At 43.4% G+C, this 27,882-nt stretch overlaps 1 protein-coding gene across 2 annotated transcripts in view; it reads left to right on the top strand.

The window, feature by feature from the left end:
* Positions 1-2,424: 2,424 nt before the first annotated feature.
* The window catches only part of LOC135502981 (adenosine deaminase-like), a 110,640-nt gene continuing 85,182 nt past the window's right edge, over positions 2,425-27,882 (top strand). Inside the window, exon 1 of one of the 2 annotated variants that reach the window (XM_064796217.1) lies at positions 2,425-2,478. Coding sequence is in view for 1 of the 2 variants with exons in the window: in XM_064796216.1 (XP_064652286.1) it covers positions 2,624-2,635 (12 nt within the window). In the remaining variant the exon portion in view is untranslated. Of the gene's footprint in view, positions 2,636-27,882 lie in introns of both variants that reach the window. The other variant, XM_064796216.1, reaches the window with a different exon arrangement.

Raw genomic sequence — 27,882 nt, 5'->3', positions numbered from 1 at the left:
GGCCACGAGGTCTCCAGATGCCGGTAGTTGGCAGGAAGCTATGAAAGATGAGATGAATTCTTTGGAAGTAAATGACACTTTCATTTTGACCCCATTGCCAAGAGGCAGGAAAGCAGTGGGGGGTAGGTGGGTGTATGCAATCAAAGAAGATGCATTGGGCGCGAAAACCTACAAGGCCAGGTTTGTTGCCAAAGGTTACAGTCAGGTAGAAGGCGTTGACTACCAAGAAACTTTTGCTCCAACAGCAAGTTTCACTGCAGTTCGTACCCTCATGCAGATGGCAGCTCAGGAAGGGCTAATCTTACATCAGATGGATGTAAAAACAGCTTACCTTAATGCTCCCATTGATTGTGAGGTATATGTTGACCAGGCTGAGGGATTTGAGGTCCCAGCTGATCCTGTTAAGCCGGCAGGAAGATTAGTGTATAAGCTGAATAAATCCCTGTATGGTCTGAAGCAATCGGGCAGAAACTGGAACAGCTTGTTGCATGGTCACCTCATTGAGGATAAGTTCGCTCAGAGTCAAGTTGATCCATGTGTGTATGTTAGAAAAACTGAGCAAGATTTGGTGATTATCATTGTGTGGGTAGATGATCTGATTATCGCGGCAAGCAGCGATACTGTAATGACGAGTGTGAAAAATCAGCTGAAACAGAAATTTGTTCTGAAGGACCTGGGGAAACTTGCATATTTCCTTGGTATCGATTTCGAGCAAGGAAATGGGTGTGTCAAGATGAATCAGAAGAGGTACTTGACCAAACTACTTGAAAGGTTTGGGATGTCAGATTGTAAGCCTAGATGTACTCCGTCAGAACAGAAATTAACTGTGGATGAAAATGATGAAAGGGCTGACCCTCGTTTGTACAGGGAGATCATTGGCAGTCTCATCTACCTCATGACATGCACCAGACCAGATATATGCTGGGTGGTCACCAAACTGTCCCAGTATGCATCCAAGCCCCTACAAGGGCACATGACTGCGGCAAAACATGTCTTAAGGTATTTGAAGGGTACCATTGACTATGAACTTTGCTACAGAAGATGTGAGAATGGTCTTTCTCTCACTGGGTATAGTGATGCTGATTGGGCATCGTCCCCTGAGGACAGGAGGAGTACAACTGGGTACTGTTTCGCACTGACTAAAGAAGGTGCGCCAATTTCTTGGAAGTCAAGAAAACAACCGACAGTAGCATTGTCGTCGTGTGAGGCCGAGTACATTGCCTTATCTGCTGCTGTCCAGGAGAGTCAATTTCTGACTCAGATGTTGCGGGATGTTGATGTTGATGGTGAATATGAGCCAGCGTTGATATATGAGGATAACCAAGGTACAATTGCCCTGGCGCGCAATCCTGTAAACCGCCAACGCTCCAAGCACATAGACATCCGTTATCACTACATCCGGTCTGCTTCAAGCGGTGGAAAAATCAAGCTTGAGTATTGTCCCACTGCCAGTATGATCGCAGATGTCATGACAAAGCCAGCCACAAGATTCAAGTTAGAAGGTTTTAAGAAATTCCTGTTTGGTTAGGAATAAGATGGTTTGGCGCTTTAATAGAGACTTGAAATAATCCCAGCTCAAACCATGGAGCTCAAACTGAGTCTTAGATAGATGATTAGGACCACAATGGAGCCTAATTACGTGTGTAGTAGAATGTTTAGTTAGAAAATCTTTAATAGCATTTGAACAGATTTACTTAGTACTTTGATGTTTTGTTTCCAAGGGTTTTTGAAGTTAAAGACACAAGTGCATTATTTAGAGATTATTCTTAGAAAGTTTCGATCAAGTGGGGGTGTTAGAATATGGTGATCTCCTTCCTATACTGTAAGGTGCTGCCACCTATGTTTGCTCATTATATATTCATGTATGCAAGTGATTACCATGAAGGCTTGTCAGGATATTACAATAAAGAATAAGTCAGTTCCCGTTCTACGTTCAATGCAAACACATGTTCCCTTCTTTTATTCCTTTCTCTAATGTTACCATCATGCCGGACTCTGCTGACTCTGCTAGCTCTACCACGAATCCAACAGTAAATTTTTGTCCCCCCCCGAGCTCCTACCAAAACACCAGGCAATCATCGACATTTGAACTACGTATGCAGTTCGTTTGGTTACAATTTCATTTCCCGCGAAATCTCAAAGATCACATGACCTGCAATCGCCGATTGGATATAACATTGGCTGTGTCGCAACAATACAAGCATCCTGAGGAAATCAGGGGTTAATATTGCACACATGCCGAAGAAGCGAACATTAACCCCTGATTTCCTTAGGATGCAATATACAAATAAACTACGCACGTTGAGAAGCAGGCAAATAAATAACTCAATCCGTATTTCCCGCAACTCTTGACGTCATCAATAAATAGTGTGGGATTTAGGTAATAGTAAACTGGACTTAGTACATGTAGTATTTCGAAGTATGGTGAACTCGCGCTCTGAAGTCAGATAACAGTGATAACCATGACTAGGGTCGCAGGTAGGTGGTTGTGAGTGTTATTAAGCCACCAGACTATATTACGTCTTGTACGTTTGACATACGCTGGATCGGAGTGCACAGTATACGACTGCTGGGGTCATAACATTTGTGCCCATAGGATAGATCGACAATCCCAAGAAAGATCATGAATAACAGGGTAAGGATCCGTCCTTAATATTATCAGTGCAGTGCCCTAGGCCAGGGCTAGTAAGCGCACAGCGCCTTTAGGTTGGGGGGAAAGACTTACTGGACTTTGCGCAACGAAACGAAACGAGCGAAATGGGGGAGCGACCATTACGTTTTACCCCGGTACGTCAAACCATAGGCCCCTGAATGCTAATTAGCGGGATTATTGAGCTAAACAATGGGATTAGCTAGGAAATAATATTATCAGTGCAGTGCCCTAGTAAGCGCGCAGCGCCTTAGGTTGGGGGGAAACCCCCCAAACCCCCTGGTTGGGACCCTGCTATAGTTCCTTCCGCCAATTTTTTGTTTTGATAAACATTTTTCTCCGTGTATCGCATTAGCAGTAACTCAACTCCATCGTCATAATAGCCGGCAAAGAAATGGAAAATGTCCCCCCCCCGAAAGGTGTCCAGACTATCGTAGTCTGGGACTCTGGCAGATTCTAATGTAAAGTGCAAGCTCTATTGAACTCGCGCAACTGTCGCCATGGAGAGCCCCTCCCCCCCCCAACCCCCGTCCTTCTGACATGTTTTAGCCAGTGCATTGGGGGGAAGGCCCCCAAACCCCCTATTGGCCTCTCAATAAGTCCTTCCGAGCTGCTTACCCTGGGGCGCTCGAGTGGAACCCCCAAACCTTCATGATGGTGCAGTCCTTTGACAGAGCGAGGAAGAGGTACTCCTTTGATGGTACCCTAACTGCAACCCTCAACCATCATGATTACCCTTCCTTTTCACTGGCATGATATTGGCAAGACTCCCACGAGGTCGTACTGGTGTCTTCCTTGAGGCAATTGCTTGTGGTCGTACCTGGGCAACCAATTCAAGGGGTCAGGGATCTAGGGATCAGGTTTTTCCCCCACCAACATGTTGCCGAATGGTTAATGCATAAAAAATTGGTTGGAAAGGGTTTTTGCTGGCCAAGAGACTTGAAGACACTTTACTCTTGAGGAACACCAGACTGATGAACAAAGAACTCAAGGAACATAGAACCCTCTTCATACCTGGGAGCATAAAAAGCCTGCTAGCGAATATTGATTATTCTTTAGAAAAAAACAGAAGATCTGCAAAACCAATGGTACCCCATAAAAACATGCATTCCTCCTAAAGGTGTCTTCGGATCCCACCACGGCCCATGTGGAATTCATTCAAAAGGTTTATTGAAATCTCAAAATAACATTTTTTTTTTCGGAACGCCTGCCCGTCTTTTGCTTCATTATTTCGGGATTATATCCATTTTAAGCATCTTTTGGATATCATTACTAAAGTCTCAAAAATCAAAACACATATGTCGGGGGGTAAACCCCCAGAAATTGAAGTTTGATTAAAAAACAGAGAGAATAATCGTGTGGTTCTCTCTCGGAGCTCAGAATAGTCGAGTTGCTACATTCGCGCGTTTATCTCTTCTGGCGGCCATTTTAAGTCAAATTTAAGCCATTTGAAACGAATCCATGGACTTGAGAAACATTGTTTACATTGGATACGTCGTATGCACGTTAACCATAGTAGCGCTTATTAACAACATTGTCGGCATCGTTTGATGGTGGTGAAAGCGAATAAATTCAGAAAACTCTCCGTCCACCATCCCCCTCCTTGGTAACCTGAACTCGCAGTGAATGGAGTCCCGTGCGCTGATTGGCTAGAAATAAACACATAATTCTGCCAGGTCGCTGTTTACAAGCAAAAAGCCAATCAGCGCGCGGGATTCCCTTCACTGCGGTGCGATGCTGGCGTCATTTTGATTAGATTACCAAGGAGGGGGATGGTGGACGGAGAGTTTTCTGAATTTATTCGCTTTCACCACCATCAAACAATGCCGACAATGTTGTTAATATGCGATTGATGGCTAACAGAAGGCATGGGATTAAAAATTGGAGTGTTATAGATGGCGTGATGAGCAAAAAATATTCCGTTTCTCTGCGTTTTCTGGTCATACGAGAGGTCCGAAGTGGAGCTGTCTCTCGCTTCAAATCTGGTCCCTCGCTTGCCTACCTTTACTTTTTTAACTCCATATATATTATTTCCTAGCTAATCCCATTGTTTCAACACCCTCCGCCAGCCTACCTCTCTGGCTGGGCACCACCTCCACAGCTAGGAACCTCTCTGACCAGGAACCACACGTGACTGGTAGTATCACTTCCAACCGTTTGAAGAAATGGCGGTGCTGTTGGTTGATATGTTGGCGTGCAGTAGTAGCTCAGCTCATGCTCCGCGTGCGGGTGTAAAAGAAATGCTGGTCCCCATGAATCTAAGTCCAGTCTAGAATTCCTTTGTGAGGAATATTAGTTCTTGTGGGAAAAGGGAGATATATTGTTCCGCTGTGATAGAATCAAATGCCCTCCCTTTCCTGATGCCCGCCTGTATTTTTCTTCTTCGGATGAAGGGTCTTGGCCTCTTTAGAGTCCTATTGAATGGTGCCGGTGTTCTATTGTTGAGGGCATTTAATATCAGGGGGCATCTGATTCTATTACACCGGCACCTTTAAATCATATGTTGGGTTTCTTTGTTATAGAATACAATGGGGCCTACATGCAGCATAGCACCTTTCCTTATTGCCCTGCCCTTACTTAGAGTAAATTATACTATACACCTGCAGGGCCAGGGGCGTAGCTAGCTTTTTGGTCTGGCGGGGGGGGCAAAAGGCTCTCTGGGGGACAAAATGACCCTTTATGAAATCTTTTGGCCAAAAACACATATTTTGGTGACCTCGGGGGAGGGGGCATTTCCCCCCCCCCTCTGCTACCTACGCCCCTGCTTTCCCGGGCCTGCTATATACTAGTCTCGTTACTCTAAGCCTCCTCTAAGCCCTGCCCGAAACCATCACTATTGTATTAGGTATAGGCTATAGATCACTCTGAAACACTAATTACTTGAGAAGTGTTCTGAGCACATTAATATTGGGTTTGCTGCCCGATGTCCAGCTTGTTCCAGGCTTCTGTTTAGGAGTAAGGAGATAGCGACACCCCCCAGATCGAGCCAATGACTGAAGAGCGCATCCTGGGAAGATGCCCAACGCTTGCAGCGTTGAGGAGGGAGACTTGACCGGCTGACGAACACCAACTCCGCTTCTGATTACTAGTAAGTCTGGAGAGTCTGTTAGATGGAAATGAACACAAAGAAGAAGAATTTCCAGGCTGAAGGGTCCAAGTAATGAAATGACCACACGATTTAGTTTTAAAGATGTATTTATTAATCAATCAATAGACATCATTTGAATTACAACAATTTTGTTCAGTGGACACATTCGCATATCTATTAATAAAAACCTCCTGATGAGAATTGAACATTTTACACTGTGACTACAATAAATGAATACCACTCTTGACTTTTTAAGTAAAATGACTATAAAGTTATTACCACAATCCACCCAATATTGAATATTTCAAAGAAGTTTCTTCCAAACTGATCAATAACCCAATCTGTTCAATATTGGGTAAACTGTGTTAATTACAGAACATTTCATAGTCATTTCTCTTGAAATGGTCGAGAGCAGGTTACCTCCACAGCCAGGCACCACCAAGTGAAAAAAGCAGTGTATGTTTCCCTGGCCTTATACAATTGATAACTTTGATAAATATGTTCTGGCGATCAACGAATTGACAAGATGACGATAAGAACTATGCCAGAGGTTAATTACTTTATGAAGAGGACTGTATATTTATATGGTACAAGCTATCATAAGATACCTACAATTCACTATAGCTGTAAATGCTTCAGCCTAGAGCCAGCGGCTCCGTACTAGTTTTACACACGATTGCGGTGTCTCTTCTCGATGTTTTGCTTCATCCCGTCTTTGTACTTCTCCGCCAGTTTCGGTTTCTTCATCAAGGTTCTCTCCAAGGACACCAGGCGGCGACGGGCGATCTCGTAGTTACATGGAAGTTCCGGACTGCCATCTATCCATGGGATGGAAACCTCGTAACATCCCTGCTCCCTGTGGTACACCTTTGAAGCTTCAACACCATCTATAATCCTCTGCTCTTCGGGTGTAAACTCTGTCTCTTTACCATCGGTCATCAAATCTTGGTTCCATAACGCACGTAAACAGCTATCTAAGTGAATATCTGACATAACTGAACAAGTGGCTGCATAGCCACCTATCTCATCCTGGTCCTGGGAAGACGTCCCTAGCATCCCAGTGCAAGTCCAACCAAGGGGAGTAAGACGTGCTACCGGCTCTCCTGGTTGTCCTGCGACCTCCTCTAAAGACATCGTCAGCTCGGGATGATCGGATCCTATTACTATGTCTACAGTCTCTGCACCATCAATTCTCGGGAAGTCAATATCTGCCAAATGAGACCATCTATTTTTGTTCATGCCCCAATTCTGAGGACGCACCCCCTCGCATAGGCGATCCAAAATTCTACAGCCCAGTCTTACCCTTAGGTTGCCATTCAAACTCTCCACCGACAGGGTTACTGTACCACTCTTGACCTTTGTACCAGTCGTCGTCATAGTTGACATGGTGATCGTGTGGTCCTCAATTCTGGAAATCCCCAGCTCAGACAGGACGGATCGACGAACGTAGGAGGAGTCGGACCCATCATCGAGGAAGGCGTTCAATCTTCTCATCTGACCATCAACATCTGCAACAAGAACAGGTAAAACTCTTAATGATACTTTATTCAGACGTACCTGACCATTCCCAGCAATTCCAAAACACCCAACAGGCTCAGGTGTGTTCTTCTTGGCAGCTTCTGTCTTGGTTTCTTTCTTGTGCAGATGTCGATGGTGGGTCCGCTGGCATCCGTCTATCTCGCACTTCCGGGGCTCCTTCGTGCAATTCTTCGCCATGTGTTTCCCACACAGGCACTTGTAACATAAGGCTTTTTCCTTCGCTATTTTCCATCGCTCTTCGGTGGAGGCTGGCTTCCACAACTGGCATCTCACCACATGATGACTGCCCTTGCATAACGGGCATTCGAACTCTGTTCCCTGGCGCTTGTCATCCTTCTGTTCGACAGGCTTCGACTGGGAAGTAGTTGTCTTCTTAGTGTCAGTGGCTGAAACGGCATAAGAATGGCTTTTATTACTCTCAGACTTTCTTTTACTGTGTGGCTGTTCAGCAGTTTTTTCCTTGGTACAAGGAGCACGCAGCTCGGACATCTCCAACATCAAGCAAACTTGCCGGTTGAACCACTTCGTGAATACAGCCAAACCATCCTGGGCATTTGTACTGCGCTGCTCTGCATACTTCACTAGGAGAGAGTGTGGAACCTTTTGCTTCACTAAAGTATACAAGACGGTGTTACCAATTAACTCCCGGGCATGGTCAGTGTCATCGAGTTTGGAGATTACGTCGCACATCTGGTTAGACAATTCTTCTAAGGCTCGCAAGTCACCCTCGGACACCTCCTTCCAAGTTAGCAACCGATCTAAGTATTTCTTTAGTGTACGAGTTTCCCCCCCATAGCGCTGGTCAAGTTTAAAAATAGCCATCTTATATTGTGCTGCCGTATACCCCAGGTTGCTGATTAACCTAAGGGGATGACCCGACAAGGCATTTTTCAACATTATCATCTTGAATTTTACTGGTACCTGAGATTGTTCAACAAATACCTCGTACTGCGCCCTCCAGTCTTCGAATCGGTCTCTGTTGCCATCGAATTTCGGTAGATGAGGTTTTGCCAGACCCTGGAAGAAGCGCTGTATCTCTTTCGTCTCGGCAGGTGTAACTTCTGGAACATCTTTGGCTGGAGTGGAGGAATGCTGTGGTCTTGGCATCGGTGTAGATTCCTCAATCGACTGCACTAACTCGTCAATCGGGTTCAACTTTGAAGCTGCTAGGACACCAAAGGGCTGCAAAACAGGCTTCTCACCCACCTTCTCATTACTGCTGGATAGGATAGGAAACTTCAAGCTCGCCAGGTCCTGAGCTTGAACCTGCTGGATCCAACTATTGTGTGCGGATGCAGACCGTCTCTTCCCTGTCATCTGGTGCTTTTCCCCTGCTGGGCTGAAATCTACAGGAAAAAATTGAGTCGCTCTTTGCTTTCTAGGCGGTAACGTGAAGACGACAGGCTTGGTAGGCATGGTAGGCTTAGCGATGCCTCTGCCATCCAACTCGGCCAGCAGCTGAGCCTCTAACTTCGCGCTCTCAGCCTCATCCTCGGCCTTCGCCAAGGCCAACTTCTGTTGAGCTTCCTGGATGCGCAGCTGTTCGACGTACCTCTGCTTCTCTTGTTTGACCTTCAGCATCGCCAACTCTGCCTTTACTTTCGCCAACTGTGAACGGTTAGACTGCGTTGACTGATGTGACTGGTCACTCTTCGCGTCATCAAAGTCGTCTTCATCTTCTTCATCTTCAGGAAGATTATCTTCTTCTGGTTTCTGGTGTCTGGTGTCTGGGTCACCCTGAGCAAGCAATGACGGCGTCATTGAAGGAGCCTCGTCTGCACGCTCTTCAATCTGGTCGATGACCTCATCTTCTAACTGCTCGACGATGCTATTAGCCTGACGGCCCCAGTCTACAAGGCGCTTCATCCGGTCCACGCTCGTAGTCAACTGTGTCAGTCTGTCAACTACAGAATAAACATCACGAGAAGATGACTTCAAGCGTTCTACCAATCTCTGCATCTTAGTTCTACTACCACGATCTCCTAAAAGCTTTCTCAACTCAGACGACATGTCATTAATTCTGGCACCTAACAACTGCCGCTCATCTTCTAACCAACAAGCAATCGTGTCCGAGTTCTCAGGGTCCAAAGCAGTAGCAAACTGCCCTCTATTACTGGTTCCAGACGTAGTTGCCGCGGTCATCTTACTACCGGGTTGTGACGTGGTCGAAGGTTGTGTTTCAAGTACCTCACCTGGACGGAGATCCAATGTTTGTGGCTGCTTCGGTTCCATCTCAGGTTGATCTTCTCGGATATTTTCCCACTCGTAATCTTGAAGATATGCAGGCTTCTTCTTGATTCGCGTCGACCTCCGAACAGCACCAGACATCGCTTATACCAACTGCAAATTCACAATGTACACCAAATATACGTGGATGCACACTATATACGAATTCCACTGCTAATACTATGCAGTATTGGGAATACTAGGATGTACAATTGACCCTCAAATAACGGCAGTAATACTCTCAATATCTTGGTAACAGTGCATCAAAGCACCACGGTCATCCAACAACTACTGACTTCACAGAGAAAGTGTAAATTGTAGGTATCTCAATCATCAATGAATAACAAAGGAGCAATCAAAATAATCCGGTCGGAGAGACCATGTTCTGGCGATCAACGAATTGACAAGATGACGATAAGAACTATGCCAGAGGTTAATTACTTTATGAAGAGGACTGTATATTTATATGGTACAAGCTATCATAAGATACCTACAATTCACTATAGCTGTAAATGCTTCAGCCTAGAGCCAGCGGCTCCGTACTAGTTTTACACACGATTGCGGTGTCTCTTCTCCGGCATCTACAACAGGCTATCCTCCGTCTCGTGTTCGATTGCAGACTTCGGTATTCCAGCCCGGAACGTCAGTAGAAGGGCGTAGTAGATTATATATATATATCAAATTATTTTCCCACCAAGGGGAATATATCAATACAAGTTTTTTCCGCTAAGGGATATATACTAAAATGCTTCTCACAACTCAAAGCGTGCTACAACACAAACAGTCTGTAACATTGACTCAGGCTGACTGAAGCAACCTGACCGCTAGCTAGGACTATATAAATGACTTCGACTCAACCGGTTCTGCCCAGATGGCAACAGACTAGTCCTAACTAGCCGGCAGGTCGTAACAATAAACTAGCCAGTAAATTAAGAATACTATACCGCCACGGGTATTCTATAAACGGGGAGGGACGTCAACAGCAAGGCCTCGTCCTTCTCGATCTCTGCAGGGCGGATTCGTCCAAATCGTCAACACGGCTTCTGGCGTAAGCGGAGAGACAGTGATGGAATCACACCCACTGGCTTCTAACTATATAACTATCAAACAGTCACCTGAATTCAATTTACACAGATTAAAACGTGGGTTAACACAACATCTTTTTAGTCCCAAAATACAACTGGGTTTTTATATAATGGTTTTCCAGAAAAATCCGTTCGCACGGTCTATAATTATTAAAGTCTATATAACAGGTTCGAGTATGTCCAATAACACCAATGGACTAAAATACTAAACGATAACGATTCATTCTAACCGAGAATCAACAACATTACAGCCCATTCATCGAAAATAGGCCTAAAAGAGTGGAGTGGAAAGTTGCTCAGGTCGACCTGATCTACGCGAGCCTATTCGAAGCACCTGGTCCGCAAAGACCAGAATGCACCTTCAAACATTAATACACCCCCCTTTTAGACCCCTTCTCAAACTATAGAAAACCATGTCAATTAAATGCACAGATAGCTATACATTAGCGAGAGGAAGACACAAACTGGTGATACGTTTACAAACACAGCACGATACACACGGTCAGTGCATCGGCCGTATACAAATGTACGTAAAGCGTGAAAGGCTTCACACCGGTAAAATTATGGCATTTTCCATTCTATCGGTAAAGTACGGCGTGAATCAATCATAAAAACGTTACCACCATTTCAACGCTGCTTCAACCATTTCAACCATCTCGCTACGAACTTCTGGGCGTTGTCATCTATAGAATAGTACAGAACCGGCGGCGATCCTCACTCAATCGCGGACGGAGTCGAAGTGCTGTCTTGAACACACATGCCCATGGGTGTTACCTAAGTCTCGCCAACATCTCGCAAAATCTCGGTAAACAATTTTTTGGCGCGGAAATAATAATACAATAACGGGGTCAAACCGGGTCAAGGGAGAAGTCAGCTGATCGCAATAACAAACGATCACTGATCGTCACAACACCCCTCCCCGTGACATGATCCGAGTTAGCCATGTCACAATATATATATACATGTAGTTCCTCAGAACTTAACCTACTTCTTGTCGTCTGCTTTTTCGGTAGTCGTCTCACCATCGGCTGCAATCAACGGAACAAGGCGCGTGATAGGACGTCGATACGTTTTTCCTCTGGACAAGACTGTCGCTGTTCTTATATGACCATCAGAACCTCTCTCTACTTCAGTGACTTTTCCAATCGGCCAGCTCCAACGGGGGCAACCTTGCTCCTGCAGGACAACGACATCATCGACTGCCAAATCAGAATGGACTTCTCTCCATTTTCCTCTCTGCTGTTGGAGAGTCAAATACTCCTTCTGCCATCTAACCCAGAACCTGTACAACATGTCTTGGACTAGGCGCCATCGATGTCGTGGGTTGTAGTCAGTCTCATCCACGACATCGATGGCGCCTAGTCCAAGACATGTTGTACAGGTTCTGGGTTAGATGGCAGAAGGAGTATTTGACTCTCCAACAGCAGAGAGGAAAATGGAGAGAAGTCCATTCTGATTTGGCAGTCGATGATGTCGTTGTCCTGCAGGAGCAAGGTTGCCCCCGTTGGAGCTGGCCGATTGGAAAAGTCACTGAAGTAGATAGAGGTTCTGATGGTCATATAAGAACAGCGACAGTCTTGTCCAGAGGAAAAACGTATCGACGTCCTATCACGCGCCTTGTTCCGTTGATTGCAGCCGATGGTGAGACGACTACCGAAAAAGCAGACGACAAGAAGTAGGTTAAGTTCTGAGGAACTACATGTATATATATATTGTGACATGGCTAACTCGGATCATGTCACGGGGAGGGGTGTTGTGACGATCAGTGATCGTTTGTTATTGCGATCAGCTGACTTCTCCCTTGACCCGGTTTGACCCCGTTATTGTATTATTATTTCCGCGCCAAAAAATTGTTTACCGAGATTTTGCGAGATGTTGGCGAGACTTAGGTAACACCCATGGGCATGTGTGTTCAAGACAGCACTTCGACTCCGTCCGCGATTGAGTGAGGATCGCCGCCGGTTCTGTACTATTCTATAGATGACAACGCCCAGAAGTTCGTAGCGAGATGGTTGAAATGGTTGAAGCAGCGTTGAAATGGTGGTAACGTTTTTATGATTGATTCACGCCGTACTTTACCGATAGAATGGAAAATGCCATAATTTTACCGGTGTGAAGCCTTTCACGCTTTACGTACATTTGTATACGGCCGATGCACTGACCGTGTGTATCGTGCTGTGTTTGTAAACGTATCACCAGTTTGTGTCTTCCTCTCGCTAATGTATAGCTATCTGTGCATTTAATTGACATGGTTTTCTATAGTTTGAGAAGGGGTCTAAAAGGGGGGTGTATTAATGTTTGAAGGTGCATTCTGGTCTTTGCGGACCAGGTGCTTCGAATAGGCTCGCGTAGATCAGGTCGACCTGAGCAACTTTCCACTCCACTCTTTTAGGCCTATTTTCGATGAATGGGCTGTAATGTTGTTGATTCTCGGTTAGAATGAATCGTTATCGTTTAGTATTTTAGTCCATTGGTGTTATTGGACATACTCGAACCTGTTATATAGACTTTAATAATTATAGACCGTGCGAACGGATTTTTCTGGAAAACCATTATATAAAAACCCAGTTGTATTTTGGGACTAAAAAGATGTTGTGTTAACCCACGTTTTAATCTGTGTATGTTGAATTCAGGTGACTGTTTGATAGTTATATAGTTAGAAGCCAGTGGGTGTGATTCCATCACTGTCTCTCCGCTTACGCCAGAAGCCGTGTTGACGATTTGGACGAATCCGCCCTGCAGAGATCGAGAAGGACGAGGCCTTGCTGTTGACGTCCCTCCCCGTTTATAGAATACCCGTGGCGGTATAGTATTCTTAATTTACTGGCTAGTTTATTGTTACGACCTGCCGGCTAGTTAGGACTAGTCTGTTGCCATCTGGGCAGAACCGGTTGAGTCGAAGTCATTTATATAGTCCTAGCTAGCGGTCAGGTTGCTTCAGTCAGCCTGAGTCAATGTTACAGACTGTTTGTGTTGTAGCACGCTTTGAGTTGTGAGAAGCATTTTAGTATATATCCCTTAGCGGAAAAAACTTGTATTGATATATTCCCCTTGGTGGGAAAATAATTTGATATATATATATAATCTACTACGCCCTTCTACTGACGTTCCGGGCTGGAATACCGAAGTCTGCAATCGAACACGAGACGGAGGATAGCCTGTTGTAGATGCCGGAGAAGAGACACCGCAATCGTGTGTAAAACTAGTACGGAGCCGCTGGCTCTAGGCTGAAGCATTTACAGCTATAGTGAATTGTAGGTATCTTATGATAGCTTGTACCATATAAATATACAGTCCTCTTCATAAAGTAATTAACCTCTGGCATAGTTCTTATCGTCATCTTGTCAATTCGTTGATCGCCAGAACAAAATAAAACTTTGAATCTGTTCAATATTGGGCAAACTGCCTTAATAATCGAACAATAACGTAGTCATTTCTCTTGAAATGGTAGAGAGCAGGTTACCTCCACAGCCAGGCACCACCAAGTGAAAAAAGCATTGTATGTGTCCCTGGCCTTATACATTTGATTACTTGAACAAATAAAACTTTGAGTCTGTTCAATATTGGGTAAACTGTGTTAATAACAGAACATTTCATAGTCTTTTCTCTTGAAATGGTCGAGAGCAGGTTACCTCCACAGCCAGGCACCACCATATTTTCCTCAACTTCAATGCGCCTGCGTTACCGGAAGTGATCAAAACGGAAACGGAATAGATCCAAACGGAGCATGCGCATCCGTGGTGCCTGGTCAGAGAGGTTCCTAGCTGTGGAGGTGGTGCCCAGCCAGAGAGGTAGACTGGCGAACCCTGATCCATTGTTTAGCCGATAATCCCGCTAATTAGCATTCAGGGGCCTATGGTCAAACACACACGCAGTGCTTGCATGCATTGCAGAGAACGACTTTTGAGTGATGACCCACACCCACCCAGGCAGCTGAGACACATGTCATGATGTCTTGTTGGACATGCCTGCCAATTTTTACTAAATAAAAGCATAACTTCACTTCACACTTTTCGGGGTTGAAAATGTACTCACGTAAATTACCAAAATTACATGCCAAATTCGCACATGACCTGTTATTTCTCAAAGCTTGGAAGCTCAAATGTCTGAATGTAATGTATGCGCGTAATGTATACTCTCAGCAAACGAATAGTTGTGATCGTCGATTTTTGATACGAATCGTTTCCTGTATGGCCGTTACAAGCCGTTGTCTGAATATGATGTGAACCTGTTTACCGTTCAATGCTGCTCCCTGTGACGCTGTACCCGCAAATGTTCAATGAAAAAAATGCTGATAATGACTTACACGGCTTGTTCGCATCGTCAACATAGTGGTACCCGGGTTAACTGTCTTTGCGTTTGGCCTAATTTTACAACGATTACTCCCCATGTAACCACGATCTAGGATGGACAGGCTGTGTATTATGAATAGGAAAAGTCACCTAGGGACCGTTGCGTAGAATACTTTTTTGGCGAAATATTGCGCAAAGTCCAGTAAGCGGGGGGGAAACCCCCCCCAGACCCCCTGGTTGGGAACCTGCTATAGTTTCTTCCGCCATTTTTTTTTGATAGACAGTTTTCTCCGTGTATCTCTTTAGCAGTAACTCGACTCCATCATCATAATAACCGGCAAAGAAATGGACTATGTCCGGACTATCGTACTCTGGCACTCTGGCAGATTCTAATGTAAAGTACAAGCTCTATTGAACTCGCGCAACTGTCGACATGGAGAGCCCCCCCCCCACCCCCGTCCTTCTGACATGTTTTAGCCAGTGCATTGGGGGAAGGCCCCTCAAAGCCCCTATTGGCCTCTCAATAAGTCCTTCCGAGCTGCTTACCCCGGGGCGCTCGAGTGGAACCCCTAAATCTTCATAGTCCTTTGACACGTTTAACCCAGAGAGAGGAAGAGGTACTCCTTTGATGGTACCCTAACTCCAACCCTCGACCATTATTATCCTTCCTTTTCACTTGCTTGATATTGGCAAGACTGCCAAGAGGTCGTACGCGGTGGCTTCCTTGAGACAATTGCTTGTGGTCGTACCTGAGCAACCAATTCAAGGGGTCAGGGATCAGGTTTTTCCCCCACCAACATGTTGCTGAATGGTTAATGCATAAAAAATTGGTTGGCAAGGGTTTTTGCAGGCCAAGAGACTGGAAGACACTTGACTCTTGAGGAACACCAGACTGATGAACAAAGAACCTGAGGAACATAGAACCCTCTTCATATCTGGGAGCATAAAAAGCCTGCTAGCGAATATTGATTATTCGTTAGAAAAAACCAGAAGATCTACAAAACCAATAGTACCCCATAAAAACATATCTTGGGATCCCACCACAGCCCATGTGGAATTCGTTCAAAAGGTTTTTTGAAATCTCAACAAAAAAATTTTTTCTCGAAACGCCTGCCCGGTTTGTGCTTGATTATTTGGGATTATATCCATTTTAAGCGTCCTTTGGATATTATTACTAAAGTCTCAAAAATCAAAACAGTGTATGTCGGGGGGAAACCCCCCCCCCCCCCCCGAACCCCCAAGAAATTGAAGTTTGATTAAAAAACAGTGAGAATAATCGTGTGGTTCTCTCTCGGAGCTCAGAATAGTCGAGTTGCTTCATTCGCGCGTTTATCTCTTCTGGCGGCCATTTTAAGTCAAATTTAAGCCATTTGAAACGAATCCATGGATTTGAGAAACATTGTTTACATTGGATACGTTGTATGCACGTTAACCATAGTAGCGCTTCGCAGAAAAGCCTGGCTTTTCTGCTGCGCGCTTATTAGCTTAGGGCACAGTGGGTTTGAATTCTTCAGAATAAGTGAGTTTTGTGTGGCAGTATCTAAAACCACATACCACATACCCACATACCCAGATGCCAATTTTTCCAGGTGGGGCAAAATTTTTAACGGCGTAGGCCTATCAACAGTTCAAATTGATCTGTTTTAGACTCGGAATAAGGAGGAAAATGATCACAAAAAGTTGAGAATATTTGGTCACATGGCACATCTTATTATTCGTTAGAAAAAACCAGAAGATCTGCAAAACCAATAGTACCCCATAAAAACATATCTTCGGATCCCACCACAGCCCATGTGGAATTCGTTCAAAAGGTTTTTAGCTCAGCTGACAAAGTCAGCTGAGCTTGTCAAATAAGCTGCTCAGTGGCGTCCGTCTGTCAGTCCATCCATCCGTCCGTCCGTTAAACCCATGGTGCACATTTTGTAACCGTAAGACCTAGATACTTCAATTTTGCATTTCTGGATACTTCTGGTCAAACTCTACTTTCAAAACAAAATTTGTCGCCATTCGACCTACTTCCTGCGAGCAAGAGCGCATGAAGGAAACTGGCCTATATCGGCCTAGGAGCAGCAGAATTAGTCGAAATATGCTCTAATATTAAGATAAAATTCTTGAAAATCTATTTTATTGAGAAAAAGTTCAAAATTTTAACAGGAGAGGGCGCTACCTGCCTTTTAATTATTTCTGCCGATTCAAATTCCCGCCCGATGACGTCAGCCATCAATGAAGTCTCCTATTTGCCAGTTCTTAAAACATGGCAGCTACGCAACAAAAGCAGTAGCTCCAGGAATAAATCACTGTTCACTTCAGCTTCGTAATCGATTGTACCCCCACTTTATTGTGTTTTGTGTGGTGTTCCTATTCAATCAACGATGTAAGGCCTTATTATGTTCGTTTTAATTGAGAAGGTGCATTATAAGCGGCCTACGAAATACCGAAGCGGAGACAAAATGGTGGCATGTTGTTTACTCCTGGAGGCTGGAGCTCATGACACTCAGCTCGATGACGATGGCCCGCTATTTACCTGGCTACGGGCTAGTACTACGGTAGTCTGGTAGGCGATATTATCACCAGTTCGTTTCAGTGGTAGTCATAAGGGCTTTAGGGACTACTTTCAGAAATTAGTTCTTGAAAATTTGGCCACATTTCTGTGAAAACGATATCGGAAGTGCATGCTCTGTTCGCGATGACATCGCCGATGTATTTTGAAGTGGAGAATTCCCACAGTATGTGCAGTGAATCGGCATGATTCTGTTCGCCTATTAAGTTTTAGTTCTACGATTCTTTCATGAGTAAAAAGTAGACATTCTAAGCAATACAATAATGTCACTCCCATAAAAATTGATTGGAAATTGAGGGAGCTACGCATTCTCTTCGGCAACTGACAGCGCATACATTGCATACTGTACAATACCAAATGGCACATTTTAAAAAGCACTCATTTGACAACGTAGGGAATCACCAGAAATGACGTCATCGCTGGTCTAAATAGAAAATTACGGTGGCGCAGTGGAGCACAAGAAAAGGTTAGCATTAACTTCGTCATGCAAGCTTCAGCAACAAAACGATTTCTCATGAATGATTTACTTGATCATCATCAGCTTGTTTTCCCCTGATAGATAAAAAAATGATTTACAATTTCCATCAAAGTTTTCTATTTTGTGTATAGTCACATGTTATTTAAAGCTCTGTACACACTGACAACATTTTGGGAAACATGTTGGCCAACATGTTGTCCAGGTGCGATGTTATCGAAAATGTTGGCAGTGTGTACAGTTCGGAAACATTCGGTAACATGTTGGCCAAATGTTGCTCAAATGTTGTCGAAATAATACAAAATCAATTTTGTTGCCGAGATGCTAATGATGTTGTCGAGTTTTATCCAATCAGAAATAGGCCACAAATCACATGATCTACCTTAAGCCATGTGATGTAGTCAAAATGGCAGCCTCAAGCAAGGAATGGTTACTGAGTGAAGTTGAACAACTTATTGCAGTATGGGAAAGTTGTGCCTGTTTATGGGATGTAACATCCAGGGAATATAAAGACAAGAACAAAAAGAAAGCTGCTATTCTAGAAATAGCTACAAAATTTGCCCCATGCTGGTGTCTCATATAAATCCATGGTCTTGTCCACACTCTTTTCTCATCTTTACGTCTTCTTCGCCGTCTTTCATTCAATCAGGATACGTAAAATTATGGCAGAGCCACCGAAAATACATCTTCTTCTCTTGGAATCTTCCATTGTTTATGAATTTCCCTCCAAAATATTCCCTCAAAAATCCTCATTTCTCGGAAACATTCGACAACAAGTTGCCCAACATGTTGTCGAATGTTGTCATGTGTATACAGGGCCAAATTTTCGATAACATCGCACCTGGACAACATGTTGGCCAACATGTTTCCCAAAATGTTGTCAGTGTGTACAGAGCTTAACTGGCAAGGAGCCAAGCAGACAATCAAAACTTACTATTGTTCAATAAAACATAATTTTCTTAACTCTGTCATATTTTTCACTTTCATACTAAACAACGCAGGTTTCCCTTCATGACCCAAGAATAATTCTTTAGACATTTTTAATGACTCGGAATCCATGCACTCTGATTCTCCATAAATGGATGTATGGTTTGACCAATTCTTGCATGACATGTCCACCAAACAAAATGTGAATGCAGTCCGGCAAAGAGGAACAACCAACCATTCACTTCGACTTTTAAAGGCTACATGATTCCAAGAAAATACATTTATACTACCAAGTAAAAGGTTCATCCTACATTTTCGTTCATATGTAGTCTAGCATTTACTTGACTTGGTAGCAAATACTGATTTCTAAAAATCCTTTGCTTTCACAAGTACTAAACTATTCCAATTTTTGAAGCATACTAAATACTTCAAAATCTGGAGTAAAAGCTTATGCTAGTTTTTATATATGGCCCATCAACAGGTGCATACCACAAACCATGAGAATGTTCCAACAGTGGCATAATTATGTCAACCAAAAACATTGGTACCGTAGTGAACGCAAAAGGATATCAAATACCATGGAGCATGCATTTTCATGCATAATAAACTGAACACCGGGAAGACATTAATGATATTAACTCAGCTGAGCGCCAGGCCCTTGGGCCTCTTGTTTGAAATCTCAACAAAAAAATTTTTTCTCGAAACGCCTGCCCGGTTTTTGCTTGATTATTCGGAATTATATCCATTTTTACGTCCTTTGGATATTATTACTAAAGTCTCAAAAATCAAAACAGTGTATGTCGGGGGGAAACCCCCCCCCCCGAACCCCCCAGAAATTGAAGTTTGATTAAAAAACAGTGAGAATAATCGTGTGGTTCTCTCTCGGAGCTCAGAATAGTCGAGTTGCTTCATTCGCGCGTTTATCTCTTCTGGCGGCCATTTTAAGTCAAATTTAAGCCATTTGAAACGAATCCATGGATTTTAGAAACATTGTTTACATTGGATACGTCGTATGCACGTTAACCATAGTAGCGCTTCGCAGAAAAGCCTGGCAGAAAAGCCTGGCTTTTCTGCTGCGCGCTTATTAGCCTAGGGCACAGTGGGTTTGAATTCTTTTGAATAAGTGAGTTTTGTGTGGCAGTATCTAAAACCACATACCACATACCCACATACCCAGATGCCAATTTTTTCCAGGTGGGGCAAAATTTTTAACGGCGTAGGCCTATGAACAGTTCAAATTAGTCTGTTTTAGACTCGGAATAAGGAGGAAAATGATCACAAAAAGTTGAGAATATTTGGTCACATGGCACATCTTATGTACAGTGTTCTCGCCAGGCTGGTTTTTCCGGGCAGCACCGCCCTGTTATAACACAGAGGGCCGTACACTGCCCTGTTATAAAATACGGCGCCCCGTTAAAATAACGCTAGCCCTCTAAAAAAAACCTCTAATAACTCTCGTCAACACGCACCGCTCGATTAAAACCTCAAAGCTTCTGCCTCGAGTGATTGGCAAGCGTAACCATAGCAACAATTTCTGCGTCACGAGTCAACATTCTTCAGCACAGCCGTCTCGCGATTGGAGAGTAGTGTAATGTTGTGAATGCGTTCTGACGACTAGCGCCAGCTCGTCAGCTGATTGGTCAATTATGGGCGACGTCAATTTGCAAACCTAGAGCACATGGCTAATTGGAGTTTTTCGCGGGAGTTTCTGCCATTGTACACCGATCTATTGTAGGCCCTTACTCTTGAATGAAGCTATGGAATTGGGCCTCAAAGTTAGTATATTCTCAGGTGAGTTGTGTTGACGACGTGAAGTTAAGAGGAAGTGTTTTAGAGCGTGCTTTTACGAACACGACGATAGTCGATAGAGCTTCTAACACTGTGAGCTGACCAATTCGTGTTTGTGTAGGCCAGGGACCTTATTCACAAAGGTTGCGTAAATTGAGTGATTTGCGCATACTTAAGTCATGCGTAACCTAACTTTCCGCAAGAGTTACGTATCAGTTACACTTTATTCACAAAACCCGCCGAAGTGTTTCGTATGTAATGCGTAACTAAGTCGCACGTAAATGTTCAATACTTTATTGGCCTTTATGCGGATATTCGTCCAATGCGAGCCATGAGATGATGTAACTCGTCAACTTCATTTCTGGCACATATGTTTCATTTCCGAATTGGCAGCCACAATGTCTGCAGGGAAGAGAGCCCGCGGAGCAAACTTCACCAGCAAGGAAGTTGGGAAGTTGGTAGATTTGGTAGAGTTGAATTATATGGTTATTTCAAGCAAACTAAATGATACTGTGTCGTGTGAAAAAAAACAGAAAGTGTGGAATGAAATCACTCGTCGTGTAAATGCCATTTCTGATGTTGTTAGGAAAACCGATACTTTTCGTAAAAAATGGGACGATCTAAAACTAAAAGCCAAGCGGAAGGCAAACAGGCTCCGAGGGAACAGGAACGAGACGGGAAACTTGCCGCTGTCAGGAGATGAAGACCTAGGATCTGAAGCATTAACTGAAATGGAGGAACGGATCATTGGCCTGTTAGGCGATGACCTTGTTTACGGAATTGAAGGTGGAATCGACACCGACAAACGTTTGTCTGATCCCTGACCTTCAAAGAAGGTATGTTCATCTCGATTTTCACAACATTTAATTGTTTTCATTTTCTATTCTACATTTAGCTTATCGTTATCGGTAGGCCTACCTTTTGAAGTCATCTACATATATCTGTGAAATTCTACAGGGCCTAAATGGCTTTAGGTTGTGGCATTCCCTTGCTGTTAGATAATATCAATGGATCCTCTTTGACAACATACAAAGTAGCAGGTGTAGTGGTCGCGCAAATGCCGCCAGCGGATGAAAAACGTGTTTCATTGAACGAAAAATAAATTCGCAAAAGTGGTACCTACCCCCTCCCACCGTGGACTTTTTGCTACCCACTCCCATTGAGTAGCCAAATTAAAAGAATAGGCCTACTGAATTTTGCATGGGAAAAATATCGATCATACATCTGAAAGTGTCCGGTTTTTCAGGTTGCCTTTGGAATTGGGCCGCATTCGCCAAGGTTTTTCGAGAGTGATGTTCCTGAAAGTGCATCCCCAGATCCGACCCCACCATCTTCTCCGACTTTCCTCCAAGACGAAGAGGTTCGTTTTGGGAACCGGAAAGGATCGCCACCACTTCCATCGAAAGGCAGAAGAAAGACATCAATTGTGACTTACAGCCCAAGATCGCCGACCCTGCCAACATCACCGACTACCTTTAGCTTCAAGACCAATCAGGCTCGAACTCCTGCAACTGCTAAAAAGTCAAAACCACCTAAGTCATCAACGCGTCTGCCAACTGATTGGAAACATGGTGATCAGCAGAAAGACGCGTTCTCCTTCGTCTACACTACTCCGAGATTCTTCGTCAGGTAGGCATTATTCTTGAGATATGACCAAATCTCATTGCTAAAAAGACTCATCAACTCTCATAGATTAATTAATATATTTATCATTGTCACCCTAAATCCGATAAGACCGTCGTGGAAAAAATCACACTCCGTTTCATGCGGTGATTGAGAATTCAGTTGAAAATTTTTCGCTGCCTCTTATAATTTTGATTTCTTATTAAACGTAGAAACTTTTTTGTCAAGCGTGGCATTTGGCATAGGCGGCTCTCATTGGATCTCAGGTAATGGAATAGAAAAAAATGAACAACCATGTCACTAAGAAGACCTTGATTATTGCCATTAGAAGAAAGCAACATACAACAATTTGTCTATTAAAGAGATGAGATATATATTTTCCAGCCCCTCAAAGACTTGCAAAAGTGCACCGGCTGCAACTAAATCCACGCCGACTCCTAACCGTCAGCAGACCCCTTTAAAGAAATCTCCATGCTGAAATGATTTGCTGGATGTGGAAAAAGAACGCCTGGAAATAGAACGAGAACGTCTTCAGCTAGAAATTAGAAGGACAGCAGCAACTGAAAGGATTGCATGACTGCTAGAACAGTTAACACTGCAAGATGACTCCAAATCGAAGAAAGATTCAGCATTATCGAGCGTGGAAAAACAGAGTCTCTTTGAAACTTTCGGTTTAAAGTAATAACACACAAGTGTATTGCTGGCCATGTTTTCATAGCAATTGAAATATGAGTATAATTGATTATTTGATAAAAATTACTGGTAGGCCTATTGTAAAAAATGGTAAATGCTTGTCAAGCCAACCTCATCTTTGTCTTCTCTTTTGATTTAGTTTAGAACTGCTCACAGATAATTGCGGCCCTCCTTCTTTGACCGTCTCGGTCGTCTTCATCGCCAAGTGGTTCATCATCGACTCAGAATCCATGCACTCTGATTCTCCATAAATGGATGTATGGTTTGACCAATTCTTGCATGACATGTCCACCAAACAAAATGTGAATGCAGTCCGGCAAAGAGGAACAACCAACCATTCACTTCGACTTTTAAAGGCTACATGATTCCAAGAAAATACATTTATACTTCCAAGTAAAAGGTTCATCCTACATTTTCGTTCATATGTAGTCTAGCATTTACTTGACTTGGTAGCAAATACTGATTTCTAAAAATCCTTTGCTTTCACAAGTACTAAACTATTCCAATTTTTGAAGCATACTAAATACTTCAAAATCTGGAGTAAAAGCTTATGCTAGTTTTTATATATGGCCCATCAACAGGTGCATACCACAAACCATGAGAATGTTCCAACAGTGGCATAATTATGTCAACCAAAAACATTGGTACCGTAGTGAACGCAAAAGGATATCAAATACCATGGAGCATGCATTTTCATGCATAATAAACTGAACACCGGGAAGACATTAATGATATTAACTCAGCTGAGCGCCAGGCCCTTGGGCCTCTTGTTTGAAATCTCAACAAAAAAAATTTTTCTCGAAACGCCTGCCCGGTTTTTGCTTGATTATTCGGAATTATATCCATTTTAAGCGTCCTTTGGATATTATTACTAAAGTCTCAAAAATCAAAACAGTGTATGTCGGGGGGAAACCCCCCCCCGAACCCCCCAGAAATTGAAGTTTGATTAAAAAACAGTGAGAATAATCGTGTGGTTCTCTCTCGGAGCTCAGAATAGTCGAGTTGCTTCATTCGCGCGTTTATCTCTTCTGGCGGCCATTTTAAGTCAAATTTAAGCCATTTGAAACGAATCCATGGATTTTAGAAACATTGTTTACATTGGATACGTCGTATGCACGTTAACCATAGTAGCGCTTCGCAGAAAAGCCTGGCAGAAAAGCCTGGCTTTTCTGCTGCGCGCTTATTAGCTTAGGGCACAGTGGGTTTGAATTCTTTTGAATAAGTGAGTTTTGTGTGGCAGTATCTAAAACCACATACCACATACCCACATACCCAGATGCCAATTTTTTCCAGGTGGGGCAAAATTTTTAACGGCGTAGGCCTATGAACAGTTCAAATTAGTCTGTTTTAGACTCGGAATAAGGAGGAAAATGATCACAAAAAGTTGAGAATATTTGGTCACATGGCACATCTTATGTACAGTGTTCTCGCCAGGCTGGTTTTTCCGGGCAGCACCGCCCTGTTATAACACAGAGGGCCGTACACTGCCCTGTTATAAAATACGGCGCCCCGTTAAAATAACGCTAGCCCTCTGGAAAAAACCTCTAATAACTCTCGTCAACACGCACCGCTCGATTAAAACCTCAAAGCTTCTGCCTCGAGTGATTGGCAAGCGTAACCATAGCAACAATTTCTGCGTCACGAGTCAACCATTCTTCAGCACAGCCGTCTCGCGATTGGAGAGTAGTGTAATGTTGTGAATGCGTTCTGACGACTAGCGCCAGCTCGTCAGCTGATTGGTCAATTATGGGCGACGTCAATTTGCAAACCTAGAGCACATGGCTAATTGGAGTTTTTCGCGGGAGTTTCTGCCATTGTACACCGATCTATTGTAGGCCCTTACTCTTGAATGAAGCTATGGAATTGGGCCTCAAAGTTAGTATATTCTCAGGTGAGTTGTGTTGACGACGTGAAGTTAAGAGGAAGTGTTTTAGAGCGCGCTTTTACAAACACGACGATAGTCGATAGAGCTTCTAACACTGTGAGCTGACCAATTCGTGTTTGTGTAGGCCAGGGACCTTATTCACAAAGGTTGCGTAAATTGAGTGATTTGCGCATACTTAAGTCATGCGTAACCTAACTTTCCGCAAGAGTTACGTATCAGTTACACTTTATTCACAAAACCCGCCGAAGTGTTTCGTATGTAATGCGTAACTAAGTCGCACGTAAATGTTCAATACTTTATTGGCCTTTATGCGGATATTCGTCCAATGCGAGCCATGAGATGATGTAACTCGTCAACTTCATTTCTGGCACATATGTTTCATTTCCGAATTGGCAGCCACAATGTCTGCAGGGAAGAGAGCCCGCGGAGCAAACTTCACCAGCAAGGAAGTTGGGAAGTTGGTAGATTTGGTAGAGTTGAATTATATGGTTATTTCAAGCAAACTAAATGATACTGTGTCGTGTGAAAAAAAACAGAAAGTGTGGAATGAAATCACTCGTCGTGTAAATGCCATTTCTGATGTTGTTAGGAAAACCGATACTTTTCGTAAAAAATGGGACGATCTAAAACTAAAAGCCAAGCGGAAGGCAAACAGGCTCCGAGGGAACAGGAACGAGACGGGAAACTTGCCGCTGTCAGGAGATGAAGACCTAGGATCTGAAGCATTAACTGAAATGGAGGAACGGATCATTGGCCTGTTAGGCGATGACCTTGTTTACGGAATTGAAGGTGGAATCGACACCGACAAACGTTTGTCTGATCCCTGACCTTCAAAGAAGGTATGTTCATCTCGATTTTCACAACATTTAATTGTTTTCATTTTCTATTCTACATTTAGCTTATCGTTATCGGTAGGCCTACCTTTTGAAGTCATCTACATATATCTGTGAAATTCTACAGGGCCTAAATGGCTTTAGGTTGTGGCATTCCCTTGCTGTTAGATAATATCAATGGATCCTCTTTGACAACATACAAAGTAGCAGGTGTAGTGGTCGCGCAAATGCCGCCAGCGGATGAAAAACGTGTTTCATTGAACGAAAAATAAATTCGCAAAAGTGGTACCTACCCCCTCCCACCGTGGACTTTTTGCTACCCACTCCCATTGAGTAGCCAAATTAAAAGAATAGGCCTACTGAATTTTGCATGGGAAAAATATCGATCATACATCTGAAAGTGTCCGGTTTTTCAGGTTGCCTTTGGAATTGGGCCGCATTCGCCAAGGTTTTTCGAGAGTGATGTTCCTGAAAGTGCATCCCCAGATCCGACCCCACCATCTTCTCCGACTTTCCTCCAAGACGAAGAGGTTCGTTTTGGGAACCGGAAAGGATCGCCACCACTTCCATCGAAAGGCAGAAGAAAGACATCAATTGTGACTTACAGCCCAAGATCGCCGACCCTGCCAACATCACCGACTACCTTTAGCTTCAAGACCAATCAGGCTCGAACTCCTGCAACTGCTAAAAAGTCAAAACCACCTAAGTCATCAACGCGTCTGCCAACTGATTGGAAACATGGTGATCAGCAGAAAGACGCGTTCTCCTTCGTCTACACTACTCCGAGATTCTTCGTCAGGTAGGCATTATTCTTGAGATATGACCAAATCTCATTGCTAAAAAGACTCATCAACTCTCATAGATTAATTAATATATTTATCATTGTCACCCTAAATCCGATAAGACCGTCGTGGAAAAAATCACACTCCGTTTCATGCGGTGATTGAGAATTCAGTTGAAAATTTTTCGCTGCCTCTTATAATTTTGATTTCTTATTAAACGTAGAAACTTTTTTGTCAAGCGTGGCATTTGGCATAGGCGGCTCTCATTGGATCTCAGGTAATGGAATAGAAAAAAATAGAACAACCATGTCACTAAGAAGACCTTGATTATTGCCATTAGAAGAAAGCAACATACAACAATTTGTCTATTAAAGAGATGAGATATATATTTTCCAGCCCCTCAAAGACTTGCAAAAGTGCACCGGCTGCAACTAAATCCACGCCGACTCCTAACCGTCAGCAGACCCCTTTAAAGAAATCTCCATGCGGAAATGATTTGCTGGATGTGGAAAAAGAACGCCTGGAAATAGAACGAGAACGTCTTCAGCTAGAAATTAGAAGGACAGCAGCAACTGAAAGGATTGCATGACTGCTAGAACAGTTAACACTGCAAGATGACTCCAAATCGAAGAAAGATTCAGCATTATCGAGCGTGGAAAAACAGAGTCTCTTTGAAACTTTCGGTTTAAAGTAATAACACACAAGTGTATTGCTGGCCATGTTTTCATAGCAATTGAAATATGAGTATAATTGATTATTTGATAAAAATTACTGGTAGGCCTATTGTAAAAAATGGTAAATGCTTGTCAAGCCAACCTCATCTTTGTCTTCTCTTTTGATTTAGTTTAGAACTGCTCACAGATAATTGCGGCCCTCCTTCTTTGACCGTCTCGGTCGTCTTCATCGCCAAGTGGTTCATCATCGTCTAGGTTTTGCGCATCTTCATCATTTACCGGTTCGTCAGGAGGAACAGGGATTCCATGCTCCTCACATATGTTGTGTAACACGGCTGCCGCAACAATAACTTTGCAGCACTTGTCGGGTTTTAGAGTAAGTGCCCCAACTGAAACATAGGATATTTGTCTGTTAGAAAAACGTAATAAATACTGGCTAGTCGGATGAATTGTAAACTTTGTACTATTGAAACTATTGTAAGGATGAGTCAGTCTTGATTTAGAGGGTGGAAAATAAACGAAGTGAAGGAAGTAAGTGCCTCTCATCGTCCAGTTTATGCTGCTAACAGTACCGTTAGCACCGTAAGGCACCTTCCCCATAGAGGTTGGTATACGGTATACTACACTATACGCGAACAATGGCTTCACAAAGGGTGCATGACCATGAAACTATTGTTCGCGTATAGTATAGTATAGGGTATAGCTCTATGGAATAGGTGCCTTAGGGTAGATCATAATGAAATTTTGAATTAGATAAATGTT

This window comes from Lineus longissimus, chromosome 19 (assembly GCF_910592395.1).
Source record: "Lineus longissimus chromosome 19, tnLinLong1.2, whole genome shotgun sequence".
Lineage (NCBI taxonomy): Eukaryota > Metazoa > Nemertea > Pilidiophora > Heteronemertea > Lineidae > Lineus > Lineus longissimus.
This window is presented reverse-complemented; position numbering and strand designations above follow the sequence as displayed.